Source organism: Microcaecilia unicolor, chromosome 12 (genome assembly GCF_901765095.1).
Source record: "Microcaecilia unicolor chromosome 12, aMicUni1.1, whole genome shotgun sequence".
Classification (NCBI taxonomy): domain Eukaryota; kingdom Metazoa; phylum Chordata; class Amphibia; order Gymnophiona; family Siphonopidae; genus Microcaecilia; species Microcaecilia unicolor.
Genome location: NC_044042.1, coordinates 84,595,624 through 84,613,280, shown reverse-complemented (window position 1 = coordinate 84,613,280; position 17,657 = coordinate 84,595,624). Strand labels below are relative to the sequence as shown.

General features: G+C 45.6%; 1 protein-coding gene across 4 annotated transcripts in view; it reads left to right on the top strand.

The window, feature by feature from the left end:
- SPA17 (sperm autoantigenic protein 17) overlaps window positions 1-17,657 on the top strand; it is an 81,058-nt gene that overhangs the window by 52,326 nt on the left and 11,075 nt on the right. For all 4 annotated transcript variants that reach the window (XM_030220595.1, XM_030220596.1, XM_030220594.1 and 1 more), the window contains one exon: window positions 4,920-5,403. In XM_030220595.1, coding sequence (XP_030076455.1) covers window positions 4,920-5,403 — 484 coding nt within the window. The remainder of the gene's footprint in view (window positions 1-4,919; window positions 5,404-17,657) is intronic.

The window sequence follows — 17,657 nt, the reverse complement described above, 5'->3', positions numbered from 1 at the left end:
TTCAGGAGGTGGTCAGGCAGCTGAAGGCGTGTCGTAAATTCCTGTCCAGGGGTGCTTATGACACTTTTGATGTTGCATCCAGATTTGCTGCTCAAGGTATAGTGATGCGCAGACTCTCGTGGCTGCGTGCCTCTGACCTTAATAATCGGACCCAGTAGTGGCTTGCGGACGTTCCTTGCCAGGGGGGATAATATTTTTGGTGAGAAGGTCGAGCAGGTGGTAGAGCAGCTCCACCAGTGGGAAACTGCCCTCGACAAACTCTCCCACTGGGCGCCTTCAGCATGTACTTCAACAGGTAGACGATTTTTTAGGGGAAGGAGGAATGCTCCCTATGCTTACAATAAGCGTAGGTACAGTCCACCTTCCCGACAGCCTTCTCAGGCTCAGCCCCAGCACGCTTGTTCACATCAACAGCGTGCGCCCAGATAGGCCCCTGCAGCTCCCCAGCAAAAGCAAGGGACGGGCTTTTGACTGGCTCCATCTGAGCATAGCCGCCATAAACGTACCTGTGCCGGATGATCTACCGGTTGAAGGGAGGTTAAATTTTTTTCACCAAAGGTGGCCTCTCATAACCTCCGACCGGTGGGTTCTTCAAATAGTCCGGTTGGGGTACTCCCTCAATTTGATCTCCAGACCTCCAAATTGTCCACCGGGAGTTCAGTCTTTCAGCTTCCAGCACAGGCAGGTACTTGCAGAGGAACTCTCCGTCCTTCTCAGCGCCAATGCGGTCGAGCCCGTTCCACCAGGGCAAGAAGGGCTGGGATTCTATTCCAGGTAGTTCCTTGTGCAAAAGAAAACAGGGGTGGGGGATGTGTCCCATCCTAGACCTAAGGGCCCTGAACAAATATCTGGTCAAAGAAAAGTTCAGGATGGTTTCCCTGGGCACCCTTCTTCCCATGATTCAGAAAAATGATTGGCTATGCTCTCTTGACTTAAAGGATGCTTACACTCACATTCCGATACTTCCAGCTCACAGGAAGTATCTGCGATTCCGTCTGGGAACACAGCACTTCCAATATTGTGTGCTGCCCTTTGGGCTTGTCTCCGCGCCCCGGGTGTTTACAAAATGCCTGGCGGTGGTTGCAGCGTCGTTACGCAGACTGGGAGTGCATGTGTTCCCTTATCTCGACGATTAGCTGGTGAAGAACACCTCAGTGGCAGGAGCTCTACAGTCCATGCAAATGACTATTCAACTCTTGGAGCTACTAGGCTTTGTTATCAATTACCCAAAGTCCCACCTTCTTCCAGTTCAACAACTAGAATTCATAGAAGCTCTGCTGGACTCTCAGACAGCTGGGGCCTATCTTCCCGAGACGAGAGTAGACAACCTTCTGTCTCTCCTTTCCATGGCCAGGGCATCTCAGCAGATCACGGCTCAGCAGATGTTGAGACTTCTAGGCCATATGGCCTCCACAGTTCATGTGACGCCCGTGGCACGCCTGCATATGAGATCTGCTCAATGGACCCTAGCTTCCCAGTGGTATCAAGCTGCGGGGAATCTAGAGGATGTGATCCAGCTGTCCACCAATTTTCACAATTCACTTCCATGGTGGACAGTTTGATCCAATTTGACCTTGGGATGTCCCTTCCAGATTCCTCAGCCTCAAAAAGTGCTGACCACGGATGCATCTCTCCTGGGGTGGGGAGCGCATGTAGATGGGCTCCACACTCAAGGAACTTGCTCCCTTCAGGAATCAGGTCTTCAGATCAATCTCCTGGAGCTGCGAGCGATCTGGAACGCTCTGAAGGCTTTCAGAGATCGGCTGTCCAATCAAATTAATCAAATTCAGACAGGCAACCAGGTTGCCATGTATTACGTCAACAAGCAGGGGGGCACCGGATCTCGCCCCCTGTGTCGGGAGGCCGTCCAGATGTGGCTTTGGGCTCGCCGTCATGGCATATTTCTCCAGGCCACGTATCTGGCAGGTGTAAACAACAGTCTGGCCGACAGATTGAGCAGGATAATGCAACCTCACAAGTGGTCGCTGAACTGCAGAGTTGTTCATAAGATCTTCCGAGAGTGGGGCACCCCGTCGGTGGATCTTTTTGCCACTCAGCTCAATCACAAGCTCCCTCAGTTCTGTTCCAGACATCAGGCCCACGACAGGCTAGCGTCAGATGCCTGTCTCCTTCATTGGGGGAAGGGCCTTCTGTACGCGTATCCTCCCATAACTTTGGTGGGGAAGACTTTGCTGAAACAAGCAAGACCGCAGAACCATGATTCTGATTGCGCCCTTTTGGCCACGTCAAATTTGGTTCCCTCTTCTTCTGGAGTTGTCCTTCGAAGAACCGTGGAGATTGGAGTGTTTTCCAACCCTCATCACTCAGAACGAGGGGGCACTTCTGCATCCCCGACCTCCAGTCCCTGGCTCTCACGGCCTGGATGTTGAGAGCTTCGCTTCCTTGGGTCTTTCTGAGGGTGTCTCACGAGTCTTGTTTGCTTCCAAGAAAGATTCCACAAAGAAGTGTTACTCTTTTAAGTGGAGGAGGTTTGCCGTCTGGTGTGACAGCAAGGCCCTAGATCCTCGCTCTTGTCCCACACAGACCCTGCTTGAATACCTTCTACACTTGTCAGAGTCTGATCTCAAGACCAACTCCGTAAGAGTCCATCTTAGTGCAATTAGTGCTTTCCATTATCGTGTAGAGGGTAAGCCTATCTCTGGACAGCCTTTAGTTGTTCACTTCATGAGAGGTTTGCTTTTGTCAAAGCCTCCAGTCAAACCTCCACCAGAGTCATGGGATCTTAACTTCATCCTCACCCAGCTGATGAAACCTTCTTTTGAGCCGCTGGATTCCTGCCATCTGAAGTACTTGACTTGGAAGGTCATTTTCCAGGTGGCGGTTACTTCAGCTCGTAGGGTCAGTGGGCTCCAAGCCTTGGTAGCCCATGCTCCTTATACTAAATTTCATCATAAACAGAGTAGTCCTCCGCACGCACCCTAAGTTCTTGCCGATGGTGGTGTCGGAGTTCCATCTGAACCAGTCAATTGTCTTGCCAACATTTTTCCCCGTCCTTATACCCGCCCTGCTGAACGTCAGTTGTATACATTGGACTGCAAGAGAGCATTGGCCTTCTACGTGGAGAGGACAAGCCCCTTCAGACAGTCCACCCAAATGTTTTTTTCTTTTGATCCCAACAGGAAGGGAGTCGCTGTCGGGAAACGCACCATTTCAAATTGGCTAGCAGACTGCATATCATTCACTTATGCCCAGGCTGGGCTGACTCTAGAGGGTCATGTCACGGCTCATAGTGTTAGAGCCATGGCAGGCTTGAAGTCAGCCACTATTGAACAGATTTGCAAGGCTGCGACGTGGTCATCAGTCCACTCATTCACATATCATTACTGCCTTCAGCAGGATTCCGGACGTGAGTGTCGGTTCGGGCATTCGGTGTTGCAGAATCTGTTTGGGGTCTAGAATCCAACTCCACCCCCTAGGCCCATTTTTGTTCTGTTCCAGGCTGCACTCTCACTTAGTTGTTCTTCGTAGGTCAATCTCTGTTTTGTCCTCGCCGTTGCGAGGCTCAATTGACCTTTGTTGTTTTGAGTGAGCCTAGGGGCTAGGGTTACCCTACATGTGAGAACAAGCAGCCTGCTTGTCCTCGGAGAAAGCGAAGATACTTACCTGTAGCAGGTATTCTCTGAGGACAGCAGGCTGATTGTTCTCACCAACCCGCCCTCCACCCCTTTGGAGTTGTTGTGTTCTGCTTTATTTGCTTTTCATTTAACTGAGGCGGGAATGGACGCACGCGGGCGGGGGAAGATGGCCGCGCATGTGCGGTGCGTCCGTTCCGTGCTCTACTGGCTGTCGCAAAGGTTTTGAAGATTTTGCTGGAAAATCTCCGTTCCTGGGGCCGCCGTGGACGCCGACCCACATGTGAGAACAATCAGCCTGCTGTCCTCGGAGAATACATGCTACAGGTAAGTATCTTCGCTTTACTGCAGATGTATTTTGTTCATTTCTGTTCAGTTCTTGTTAAATATATAAGTAATAGTACAGTAAAGGCTTGATTATCCAATGTAAATGGGACCAACCTGTTGTCGGATAATATGGAAAACAATGGTAACCCATCAAACAATGTATAAACAAAGGCTGTAAGAAAGGGTCCCAGGTCACAACAGTGCTGTTTTGCTGTAAAAGTAGGGTCCCAGGTCTGAAACAAATTGACTCTGGTGTGAAACTTCCCTCTGTGCTACGCCGGAAAATGGAACGAGACACGATGGATGTCACTGGAGGAGTCTGTCGGATATGCTGGATAGTTGGATTAGCGAAGGTCAAATAATCGAGATTGTACTGTATGTATTTTATATCAAATTAATGATGTTGGAAGTTATTAATAGATCGACTGTATATTGTGCAGTGAGTTATATATATAAAAATTGTAAAATTCTAGAGTCTTAGGGGGTAATATTCAGCCTGTGGCACCAGCATTGAATATCCAGGTCACAGCAGCCACCCGGAAGCGAACCACTTACTGGTGGATATTCAGACCAGTGTGGGATTAGCTTGGTAGATAGTTAGGACAGCCTTTTTGCTGTCCTGACTTATCTGCTTACTTAACTGGTTAGTGGACTGAATGTCGCTGCTAACCAGTTAAATACCAGCTCTACCCAAGTTTTACCTAAGGCCTGCCCCAGTACTAACTGAACAGTGCCGCAGGGGTCAGTGCTGATATTCAGCAGTACTGCCTGGTTAACTACCACTGAAATAGTGGCCAGAACACTGAGCACCATTTATCCTGGCAGGAACCTCTTCTGCCTGGTTAAATAACTTTGAAAATTGGGCCCTCTATTTTTGTCAGTATATTTCTTTTGGATTAATGTAAATTCTGGATGTATTAATAATTATGAAACAGCATGTAATGTTTAGTAGAAAGGGGCATAAAATAATTCATTTAAAATATTTATTTTTATTTGCAGTTATCCAGATGTCTCTAAGGACAATCAGGAAATTGACTCAGAAGTATCTGAGAAGTATGAGGGACTGGACATGATGGTTACAGGGGTTATGGAAGGACAGAGAAAGAGCACAGCAGAGAAGCAAGATGGTGCTAGTGAACCTGATGAGGAACGAGAAGATAAACATCCTGAAGCCAATATAGAGACTTTAACTGAACATGGATTCACTGTGGAAGAGCCAGAGGAACTGGAAACCAGTAGTACACAAAAAGATGAATTAAGTGATGATGGTGAAATAATAATTACTTTGGAAGAGACGGAGCTGAATACAGAAACTTTAGAAGAGCACAAAGGAAATTTTGTTGAAGAGACAAAGGCATACTTAGTTGAAGAGAAGTCTGAAGAAAGTGGCCAAGAAGGATCAAGTACACCTCTATATCTACAAGATGATGAAAATGAAACAACTGCAATCAGTCAAACAGAGCAAGGGAAAAGTGGCTTTATGGTAAAGTGAATTTTATAATGGAGCTGTTCATTCAGTGATGCTGTGAGAATTAAAATTATTTGGCTAAGTCTATCTGAATAACCTTAAATAAATATTCAGTGAACTTAAACCAGTTAAAACCCACTGCTGAATATAACCAATTAAAGAAAACTTTCCCATAGCGTCCCGCAGATCAATCCAAAAACTTGTGGGTTATGTCCGCCTACCAGCAGGTGGAGATAGAACGTCGGAACTATGCCATATAGGACCCTATGCAGCAGCCTCAGTTTCAATATTCTGTCTATCTAGCAGGTGGATGGGACATATCTTGTGCAGCTCTGTATGGGTGCTGGCTCCCTGGCCTTTTCAGTGGAACAGTTAGGGGTTGAGAGGGCCCGGGTGGGCATAGGGGTACACCTGGTGACACCAGGCCCCTCCCTTACCTCCCTCTGTCTCCTTGGTGCTGTGCTCCCTAGCCTAGGGCAGAAATCGCCTCCCTTTAAAAAAAAAAAAAGAGCTTTCCCTTCCGAGGCTGAACTTGTTTGAGAGCAGGTTGAGGGAGCCAGCTGGTTTTCTTGCCTGTGGAGACCATATCATTTAGGCACCAGTTTCTTTCTGCTCTCCCTCTGCTAAAAGCTGGTCACCTGACAACTGTGAGTAGTTGTTTTTCTGTCCGCATGGCTGCCCCCGCAGAGACTGTGACATGCTGTTCCCAGTGTGGGAGCCGTAGAGCAGTGTTGGGCATCTGTGGGGAATGCAGTTGCACCTCTCCTCAGGATTCCCCTCTGGCAGGTTTCCTCTCCTTCCTGCCTGGGTATGTCAGCTGCGTTGTTGGGATACGTTTTGGCAGGCTCTGCGGTACTGTACTTATCACAGGGTTCGGTGGCTGCCATTTTTGAGGCATTGATGTGTGCTGCTGTGCCAGAGTCGTTGACGGTTTTCTTGTGGGAGGAGGCTGTCACCCCCCCAGCGGCCAGGATCGAGTTGAGTAGTGCTGACTTGGGGGCTGTGGGAGTGGATTCATCAGCGGTGCCATTTTCCCCTGAATTTGTGCTTTTAATGCACAAGGCCTTTTGCTTAAAAGGCCTTGGTTAGCTCAGTCCCTCTCTACTTCAGCCTTTGTGGGGTTCCCATGTCTCAGCTTCCTAAACGGGTGCACTTAGACCTTCCCAGAAGGTGGATGAGCTATCGCTGCCTTCTGACCATTGTTTGGAAGGTCTCCCCTCGGTGGCCTCGACTCGCTGCCTGGTGGACCCCCTGGAAGAGGGAGATGATCCCATGATGGCTCGGTTCTTTTGGAAGGAGGAATTGTCCTCCCTTATAGTCAGGGTGTTAGAGGTCCTGACTATATCTAAGCCTTATCCTCCATCTGAGGTGACTGTGCATCTCATGATGGGGTGAAGAGGCCTCCCAAGACATTCCATATTCATCCTGCCATGAGGGTCCTCATTTCTGCACAGTGGGACACCCCTGAGGTGGGCCTGCATGTGGCACAAGTAATGGCTAAGCTGTGTCTGCTCCCAGCGGAGGAGTTGGAGTTGTTGTGGTTACCTCAGGTGAACTCTTTAATAACGGCGGTTACTAAGAAGAGAGCATTGCCTTCAAGGGTATTTAGGATAGGAGGTTGGCGTCCTCCCTCAAGCTCTCCTTTAAAGTGGCCGCACTATGCTTACATGCCACGGTTTGCGCCTCTTATGCGGTCCGTGCTTGTTTAAGCTGGGTGCAGGGGGCCTCATCTGTTGAGGATCTGGTTCAGTCCTTGCCTTCACTGGAGGTCGGATTGGCCTACTTAGCAGATTTTGCTATATGACCTCTTATGAGCCTCTGCTAAGGAGATCTCTTTGGCAGTAACTGCGAAGTATTGGCTGTGGCTCAGGCATTGGGCCGCGGATTTGGCCTCTAAGGCAAGGTTGGCTAAGCTTTCTTTTTTTCGGGGGGGGGGGGGGGGGGGGTCTTCTTTTCGGAGAAGACTTGGTTAAGATTGTTAAGGAGTTGTGGGATTCAAAGGGCCTGCAGCTGCTGGAGGATAAGTAAAGATCTTCTTCTTGTTCCTACCGGTCCCGGCAACAATTTTGGGAAGCGAGGTGCTAAAGGCCCGGGAAATCTGGGCCCTTTCAAAGGCTGTGCCAGAAGAAGCAGCCTTTTCTTGAGGACAGACACGCAACGCCTTTCTCATTTTCTTTCAGTGTGGCCCAGGCCTCCCACTCCTCCAAATGATGGTGTCTCAGTCCATTCCTCCGGGCTTGCCATTGGAGGGCATTTGTCTCTTTTTCTGGCGGAATGGACCAAGATTACCTCAGGCCAGTGGGTCTTGGAGGTTGTGTGGAACAGGTGCAACTCGCTCATGCGCTTCTGGAATCTCTATGCCAAGCTCCCACCAAAAGTGATGGCAGTCCGAGCAATTCTCAACAAGCTCATGCGCACGGGGGACATGCATGCAGTACACCCAGAGGAGGCTGGTCAGGGACACTATTCCATCTATTTTGTAGTTCTCAAAAAGAGTGTCTCCTTTCGTCCCATGCTTGATGTCAAGGGGAGTCAACAGGGCCCTAAAGGTGAAACATTGTAGGCCATCCTAGCATTGGTTCAGCCCGGAGAATTCTTAATATCTCTAAATATGAAGGAAGCGTATTTGTATATTCCGATTTGGCTGCCCCACCGGTGTTTCCTTTGCTTTGCTGTCCGTGAAAAATTGTAGGCCGTCCTATTTATTTATTTGTTACATTTGTACCCCACATTTTCCCACCTAGTTGCAGGCTCAATGTGGCTTACATAATGAGATACCAAGATGCCCCTGTTCTACAGCAGCTGCTGAGGCCCTAGATGCTCTCCTGCAACCTTGGCCAACCGGCAAGCCTCCCTATGCCTTCCCGCCATGGCCCATGATCAGCAGGCTCCTGGGCCACATTTCATGGCATACAGGTCTGGTGCTTTTAGGACTGGTCCCGTTGGCTGTAGTATGCGGATTAGGTCCAGCTGCAGATTGCTTGTCCCCTTTGCCTGGCAGGCGGGAGGGTGTTCTGTCTCAGGGTTCCATTCTAATGAAGGATCTCTCCCCTTTGGGTCTTATGACCTGGCTCTTGAGAGGTTGAATTTGTGGAAGAAAGGCTACCCAGAAGCTGTAATCACCACACTGCTCCAGTCAAAGAAAAATATATCTCAGTGGCATATGCATGGGTGTGGAGGACCTTCGAGTCCTGATGTTTGGCCAGGACTGTGGTGTTATTTTCGGCCTTGTTGGCTCACATTTTGTCCTTGCAGGATAGTCTGGAGATAGAGTTTGGCATGGAGTTCCCTGAAAGTTCAGGTGGTGGCACTTGCCTGTTTTAGGATTCATGGGTCTTTCCTGTTGGCGTATCCGGATGTGGTTTGTTTACTTCAGGGGTTAGCCATCTGCATCTGCTTAGATGGCCGGTTTGCCCGGATTGACAGCTTAACTTGGTGCTTCGGTCCTTTCAGAAAGTGCCCTTTGAGCCGTTGGAAAAGCTTTCCCTCAAAGATCTGACTTTGAAGACGGTTTTTCTGGTGGCCATGGCATTGGTCAAGAGAGTGTCGCAAGTTCACTTGTGCTGGGACTTGTTCCTTCGGTTTATGGAGGCAGGGTTAGACATTAGGACAGTGCTGTGTTTTCTCTCCAAAGAAGTCACTGAACCAGCTGATCGCTGTCCCCTCTTTCCATAGAGAGGATTACCTGTAGAACGTTTGTGCCCTTCACAGTCTGGATGTTCAGCAAATTCTTGTTCAGTATTTGGAGATCACTAACGACTTCCGTCAATCTCATCATCTTTTCATGTTGTTTGCTGGTCACAAAAAGGGAGACCTGGTGTCTAAGGATACTATAGCGAGGTGGCTTAAGGAGGCCATCTTGTCGGTTTACATCTTCTATATTCTATGTTAAAGGCCTCAAATTGTGGAATGCATTGCCCATGGAACTTCATTGTGTGCAAGAAATCGCTCAGTTTAAGAAGGATTTAAAGACCCATTTGTTTAGTTGTGCATATGGATCATCAGACTAATGATAGTTTCATTTTAATAGAGATTGATGGCATGTTTTTATTTTCACAGCTTTGTGTAAGTTTGTATTAGTTATTACAATGTATGTTTTTCTTATCAATTATTTTTGTTAATTTGGATTTGTGTATGTATTTTATGTTCCCTACTTAAATTGTTGAAATATAGCGTGTTATAAAGTTTTATTATTATTATTATCTTGGTGGGGGAAAGACTCCAGTTGAAGGTGCGTTCTACCAGGACGCAGGCTACATCTTTTGGTGAAGCGCAGGCTCTCTCTATTGATGAAATCTGTCAGTCTGCTATGTGGCCTTTGGTTCATACCTTTGCTAGGCGCTATAAGTTGGACATTTTGGCTGGGAAGGATGCAGCGTTTGGAGCCTAAGTGTTGTCGGCAGAGACTGTCAAGTTCCCCCGCCCCTCCCCCCCCCCCCCCCCCCCCCCCCCCCACATACACACACACACACACACTTGAGGACTGCTTTTTTACATCCCACAAGTCTCTGGATTGATCTGCAGGATGCCATGGAAGGAAAAATTAGATTTTTCTTGGTAATTTTCTTTCCATTACTCCCGACGATCAAGTCAGAGTCCCACCCTACTTTTCAGAAAACAGAGGGTAGAGTTAAATGGTCATTTCTCTCAGTGGAGGAGGGTGAACAGTGAAATCCTGCAGGGATCTGTACTGGGACTGGTAGTATTTAACAAAGTTATAAATGATATGGAAATCGGAACGATGAGCGAGGTGATCAAATTTGCAGATGATACAAAACTATTCAAGGTTGTTAAAACACGTGTGGACTGTGAAATATTGCAGGAAGACCTTAGGAAATTGGAAGACTGGGCACCCAAATGGCAGATGAAATTTAATGTGGACAAATGCAAGGTGATGCATATTGGAAAGAATAATCCAAATCAGTTACCTGATGCTAGGGTCCACCTTGGGGGTCAGTGCTTAAGAAACGATCTAGGTGTTCTTGTAGATAATATGCTGAAATCTTCTGCTCAGTGTGTGGCGGTGGCCAAAAAAGCAAACAGGATGCTAGGAATTATTAGGAAAGGGATGGTGAATAAGACTGAAAATACTATAATGCCTTTGTATCACTCCATGCTGCGTCAGCACCTCAAGTATTGCGTTCAGTTCTGGTTGCCGTATTTCAAAAAAGATATAGCGGAATTAGAAAAGGTTCAAAGAACAGCAACCAAAATGATAAAGGGGATGGAACTCCTCTCGTATGAGGGAAGGCTAAAAGAAGTTAGGGCTCTTCAGCTTGGAAAAGAGTCAGATGAGGGGAGATATGATTGAGGTCTACAAAATCCTGAGTGGTGTAGATCATTTAGAAATAAATTAATTTTTTACTCGTTCCAAAAGTACAAAGACTAGGGGACACTCGAGGAAGTTACATGGAAATACTTTTAAAACAAATAGGAGGAAATATTTTTTCACTCAACAAATAGTTAAGCTCTGGAACGCTTTGCCGGAGGAGGTGGTAACAGCAGTTAGCGTATCTGGGTTCTAAAAAAGGTTTGGACAAATTCCTGGAGGAAAAGTCCATAGTCTGCTATTGAGACACATGGAGAAGCCACTTCTTACCCTGGGATTGGTAGCATGGATTGTTGCTGCTATTTGGGTTTCTGCCAGGTACTTGTGACCTGGCTTGGCCACTGTTTGAAAAACAGAATACTGGGCTAGATGGACCATTGGTCCGACCCAGTATGGCTACTCATGTTTTCTTGTGTGTCATCTTTTTGTCTCAGTTCTCTAGGTGAGGAATTTCTGTAGAAGCAGTTGACAAAGAAACTCTTTCGTGAAAAAAAAAAACACAAGAGGACAAAGATGGAAATGTAAGTGGGGAGTATTCTTGCCCCTTGCTTGCGTCTGGTGATGGAAGTGCACAGCGCATGTGGCTACAGCTTTGGCTTGTTGGCTTTTTCGATGTTCTTGTTTAATGTTTGCTGTTTTGATTGTTATGTGCAGTTGTGTCTCTATGGAAGCAGGGGATTTCTCTCCTTTGGGTTTGTTATGTTCACTTCCGTGATAACAATACTGAAACTGAGGCTGCTGCACAGGGTCCTATATAGCAGAGCTCTGGCATTCTCTCTATCTCCACCTGCTGGTAGATGGACATAACCCACAAGTCTCTGAATTGATCTGTCGGGACCAATGGAAAGAAAATTTCCAGATTGAACTAATTTTTCCTTAGGCCTTCTGTTCTGCAGCCAGATGAGAAGTTCTGAGAGAAGAGGCCATTTCTCTGGTAAGTGAACGCTTACCATTTCTCTGGTAAGTGAACGCTACTTTACTTTGTGCTTTGAGAACTTAAAGATTGAGGTTTAAAGGAGGAATTGTAGGTTAGTGTTAGGTAAAATAAAAATATAAAAAGCAAATTTTAACAACTAATCTCCATAGTCTTTTCCACTTAGTTTTAAAAGCATTGTACCACAGCATTAACAGATAGAATCTAACAGGCACTGCAGAATCTAGTTTAGTATTAAGGGGGAATAAAAAGAGAGAGAAAAGCAAGCATCATTAACTAGTTGCCATAGAGGGGCATAATCGAACGAAAACGTCTATCTCCATGGGCGTTTGTCTCCGAGAACGGGTCCATGAAGGGGTGGACCGAACCGTATTTTCAAAAAAAATAGACGTCCATGTTTTATTCGACAATTTGTGAGCTGGGCGTTTTTGCTTTTCAGCGATAATGGAAAATGAAAGCGCCAGCTCAAAAACGAATAAATCCAAGGCATTTGTTCGTGGGAGGGGCCAGGATTCGTAGTGCACTGGTCCCCCTCACATGCCAGGACACCAACCGGGCACCCTAGGGGGCACTTTTACAAAAACAAAAAAAAAGGTAAAAGAGCTCCCAGGTGCATAGCACCCTTCCCTTGTGTGTTGAGCCCCCCAAATCCCCCTCAAAACCCACTGCCCACAAGTCTACACCATTACTATAGCCCTAAGGGGTGAAGGGGGGCACCTACATGTGGGTACAGTGGGTTTGGGGGGGGGGGGGGTTGGACGACTAAGCATTAAGCAGCACAATTGTAACAGGTAGGGGGGGGATGGGCCTGGGTCCACCTGCCTGAAGTCCACTGCACCCCCTAACAACTGCTCCAGTGACCTGCATACTGCTGCCAGGGAGGTGGGTATGACATTTGAGGGTGAAAATAAAAAGTTGTGAAACATCATTTTTTGTGGTGGGAGGGGGTCATCCCCGATTCCCTCTGGTGGTCATCTGGTCATTTAGGGCACTTTTTGGGGCCTTATTCGTGAAAAAACAGGGTCCAGGAAAAGTGCCCTAAATTCTAGCTACAAACGCATACTTTTTGTCCATTATCGGCGAAAGGCGCCCATCTCTCCTCGGCCAATAACCACGCCCCAGTTCCACCTTTGCCACGCCTCCGACACGCCCCCGTCAACTTTGTATGCTTCCGCGATGGAGTGCAGTTGAAAACGTCCAAAATCGCCTTTCCATTATACCGATTTATTCGTTTTTGTGAGATAAACGTCTATCTCCCGATTTGGGTCGAAATCTAGGCGTTTTTCTCTTTCAATTATAAGGTGGATAGTGTACAAACCCTTTTCCCATAGTTTTAAACTGAAACCTTTTCTAGAAGTAGAAACTAAACAGCCAAAAACTCTTGTTCTAAAAGGCAGTTATTTTGAGAAGAACTCTTAATTCAGGGTGAGTTTGTACAATATTCAAATTTAAAGAGGAGGTGGCAAGTGGGACTGGGAAGTGATAAAAATAAATATTCATCGGGAACAGCAAGCTAAGCTAGTATTAGATCCCAGTACTGCCATCCAGGAACTCTCTCCACAAATGAACATAACTCTTTTTGCAGTTATAACTGTTTTTCCAGTTGTTTTGTGTCACTCCTTCCACTGATAATACAGATATTTCTACATAAATAGATTGTGATTAAGATCTGTAAATGTACTGAGCATGTATACTGAGAGGAGGGCATTCCTGCAGGAATTTTGCATGACAATTACCAAGAGTCCTGGAGACAGCTAAAGGCCATTTGATTGCCTGAGGGCTCAAGCAGTAGGCTCAAAGAGGAGGTTTAGCTGAGATGTTGGTGTTCAAAGAGTTTGTGAGTGAATTCTGATTTTCTATTGCTTAAAAAAAAAAAAAAAAAGCAAACATGAGTGTGTGTAGGTACTGAGAAATACTGATTCCTGAATAAAACATTCTCCTTGGGTAGGGCGGTTGAGTAATATATGAAAATATTTCCCTAGAACATTTTGCTGTGGTGAACTTGCCAAAGTTTAAAGAGTGGTGAATAAAATTGAATTGAAGAATTAATCAGTGAGGGATAAATGTATAATCTTCACACGCTGAAATCTGATGATTTAGCATAAAGCCAGAAGGAAACCATCTGTTTTGACCCCTGTTGAAATCTGGTAAGCTGTGGGCTGTAGGAAGGTGGGTTGGATTTGGGAAAGACAGGGGAGGTGCTGGAGGGGAGGGAGAAAGAGAGGGAGCAATTTTGGATCTGCACGTGGAGGGGAGGGATAGAGAGGGAGCAATGTGGGACACAGTATTTTTGGTTATTTTTAGTCCTAAAGCTGCCCTTGACTTATACACGAGATCAACTTGCCTTAACAAAACCCATAATAATTGGCAAGGTGGGCTGAGCAGTTATTCAGCAACCCTGGCCAGTTAAGTGCCACTGGATTGGCCACTGTCTGAGACAGGATGCTGGACTTGATGGACCCTTGGTCTTTTCCCAGTATGGCGGTACTTACGTGCTTATGAAGATCTGGGCAGGACCTGGTCAGCATGAGTTAACCAAGTAGGAGCCACTTCTACTGAATCTGGTTAATTCACACAGAATATTGACTTCTATATTTTCTAGCAGAATATGAAAAATGTACAAGATTGTGATGACTTTTTACAAGTCAGTGTTTGTGCTATACAGACAAGTGTTGTGGTCTTTTTAGACATGTGGAACCTGATTTTTCATAAAGCCTCTACATGGGAAATGGGACGTCTAATTTATAGAGAAGGGGAAATGGTAAAACTAGAAGACATGAATTGAGGTTGTGGGCTGGTAGACTTAGGAGTAATGTCAGGAAATTTAATTTTCATGGAAAGGGTGGTTGATGCTTGGAATGCCCTCCCAAGGGAGGTGGGTGGAGACAAAAACGGTGATCTCTAATTAGAAAATGGATGGTATAAAACATCAAAGCATAAATGATTGCATGTGTTGATGTGTCAAGTGGTGTTTAGATGGCAACTCCAGCTGTGAAGAACAAACATTATTGCCAGGCAGACTTGTACAGTCTGTGTCCCATATATGGCAAGACAGTTTGGGATGGGCTTGGAGAGGGCTTTGATGGCAGCTCTAGTGGTTGGAACATAAGGACAGTGCTGGGAAGATTTGTACGGACTGTGTCCCAGAAATACCAAACAATGATCAGGATCAGGTATTTTATATTTATTTATTTATTGCATTTGTATCCCACATTTTCCCACCTTTTTGCGGGCTCAGTGTGGCTTACAATACGATATGAATGATGGAAATACAATTTGTTACAACTTGGTTATGGATTACATTGTGAAGAGTTATACAAGACAATCAAAGTGTTGTTAAGGAATATAAACACTGGAACCAAACCTTGAAACATTGGAAGGAGACAGCGGGAGGTTAAAAGGGCATTATGTATGGTATACATATTTCTGTGAGTAAAGGTATGAGTGAGGTGAGACTACGGGGGATGAGAGTTCAGAAGTGGATGTATTGATGCATTAGTGAACAGTGAGTGTGGACTTTATGTGTTTTGCTTCTTTCCGTAAATTTTTTCAAAAAGATGGGTCTTCAATAATTTGCAGAAGGAGGTTTGCTCGTGGATCGTTCTCAGGTTGCGCGGCAGTGCGTTCCAGAACTGCGTGCCCACGTGAGAAAAGGTTGACGAGTGTAGCGTCTTGTATTTTACGCCCTTGCAATTAGGGAAGTGGAGGTTGAGGAAGGTTCGGGATGATCTTTTGGCGTTTCTGGGTGGTAGGTCTATTAACTCAGACATGTAGGCTGGAGCTTCACCGTGAATGATTTTGTGGATTAATGTGCATACTTTAAAAGTAATGCGTTCCTTGTGTGGAAGCCAGTGTAGCTTCTCTTGTAAGGGTTTTGCACTTTCATATTTTGGTTTTCCGAAGATGAGTCTGGCTGCTGTATTCTGGGCTGTTTGAAGTTTCCTCAGTATTTGCTCTTTGCAACCTGCGTATAGTGAGTTGCAGTAATCCAGATGGCTTAATACGAGGGATTGCACTAGGCAGCGAAAGACGGATCTTGGGAAGAATGGTCTTATTCTTTTCAGTTTCCACATGCAGTAGAACATCTTTTTGGTTGTATTGTTTGCATGAGTTTCGAGTGTTAAGTGGCAGTCGATAGTGACTCCAAGGATTTTTAGCGTTTCTGAGATTGGAAGGTTTAATTTTGGTGTGTTTATAGTGGTAAATTCGTTCATGTTGTATTGGGAGGTGAGTATCAGGCATTTAGTTTTTTCTGTATTTAATTTCAGACGAAATGCATTTGCCCATGTGTTCATGATGTGTAGACTTTGATTGATTTCGTTATAGATTTCTTTGATGTCCTGTTTGAAAGGGATGTATATTGTTACATCATCGGCGTATATATATGGGTTGAGGTTATGGTTTGATAGGAGTTTTGCCAAAGGGATCATCATTAGGTTGAAAATGGTTGGTGAGAGGGGTGATCCTTGTGGTACTCCACATTCAGGTGTCCATGCATTAGATGTGGTTGAATTTGATGTAACTTGATACGAACGCTGTGTTAGGAACCCCTTGAACCAGTTCAGGACATTTCCTTCAATGCCAAAATATTCAAGTATGTGTAATAGGATTCCGTTGTCAAATTGTAGGAGGAGTATATTGTTTCCAGTTGCTATTATTTGTTTAAATTTAGTCATAAGGGTGACTAAGACCGTTTCTGTGCTATGATTTGATCGGAATCCTGATTGGGCATCATGCAGTATTGAGTGTTTGTTTAGGTAGTTTGTGAGTTGTTTGACATTCCTGCAGGAATTTTGCATGACAATTACCAAGAGTCCTGGAGACAGCTAAAGGCCATTTGATTGCCTGAGGGCTCAAGCAGTAGGCTCAAAGAGGAGGTTTAGCTGAGATGTTGGTGTTCAAAGAGTTTGTGAGTGAATTCTGATTTTCTATTGCTTAAAAAAAAAAAAAAGCAAACATGAGTGTGTGTAGGTACTGAGAAATACTGATTCCTGAATAAAACATTCTCCTTGGGTAGGGCGGTTGAGTAATATATGAAAATATTTCCCTATATTCAGTGTTGGTTTAATCATGAATTGATAATGAATGTGACGTTGGGCAAATTGGATGGACTGGTCAGGTCTTTATCTGCCATCTTCTACTATGTTCCAATGTCCTGAGTATTTTACAAAAGGCTAAAACGGTAATTGTATAAACTTGGTGCCCACATTTACACATGCATTATTGGCGTAAATGTTTAGAGTACCAGCGCTTACATGCATATGTGCACATATACCCAAGTAAGTGCTTCCAGTGCACCTAAACAGTATTCTTCAAATACTGGTTTAACTTACGTAATGCACATTTGCAAGAGGAGCAGAGCATGGGTGGCACTCGCACTTATGTGCGTCCCTGCCGCATCTAGGCACTCATACTTACATTAGGTCTATGGCTGGAGCATCTAAAGTTTAGGTACACTGATACCACATTGTGCCACTAATTCCATAACAGAAACTAGGTGCTAAGTTCCATTATAGAAGAGCCTCCTACCAATAAATGGAGGGATCCAGTTATAGACTTGCCCCCAACTGAACATATGAAGCCTTCTGTAAAATACACACAAAGGATCCTTATATGGAAAGAGGATGGAATCAGAATAGAACCTAGCAGTGCTTAGATGCTAATTGCAGTTGTTGGGAAGTAAGGTGAGTGAAAAGAATAATAATGGGGCCAATATTCAGACTGCTGCGGCTAGGAAAGCGAATAGAATGTTGGGTGTTATTAGGAAGGGTATGGAGTCCAGGTGTGCGGATGTTATAATGCCGTTGTATCGCTCCATGGTGCGACCGCACCTGGAGTATTGTGTTCAGTACTGGTCTCCGTATCTCAAAAAAGATATAGTAGAATTGGAAAAGGTACAGCGAAGGGCGACGAAAATGATAGTGGGGATGGGACGACTTTCCTATGAAGAGAGGCTGAGAAGGCTAGGGCTTTTCAGCTTGGAGAAGAGACGGCTGAGGGGAGATA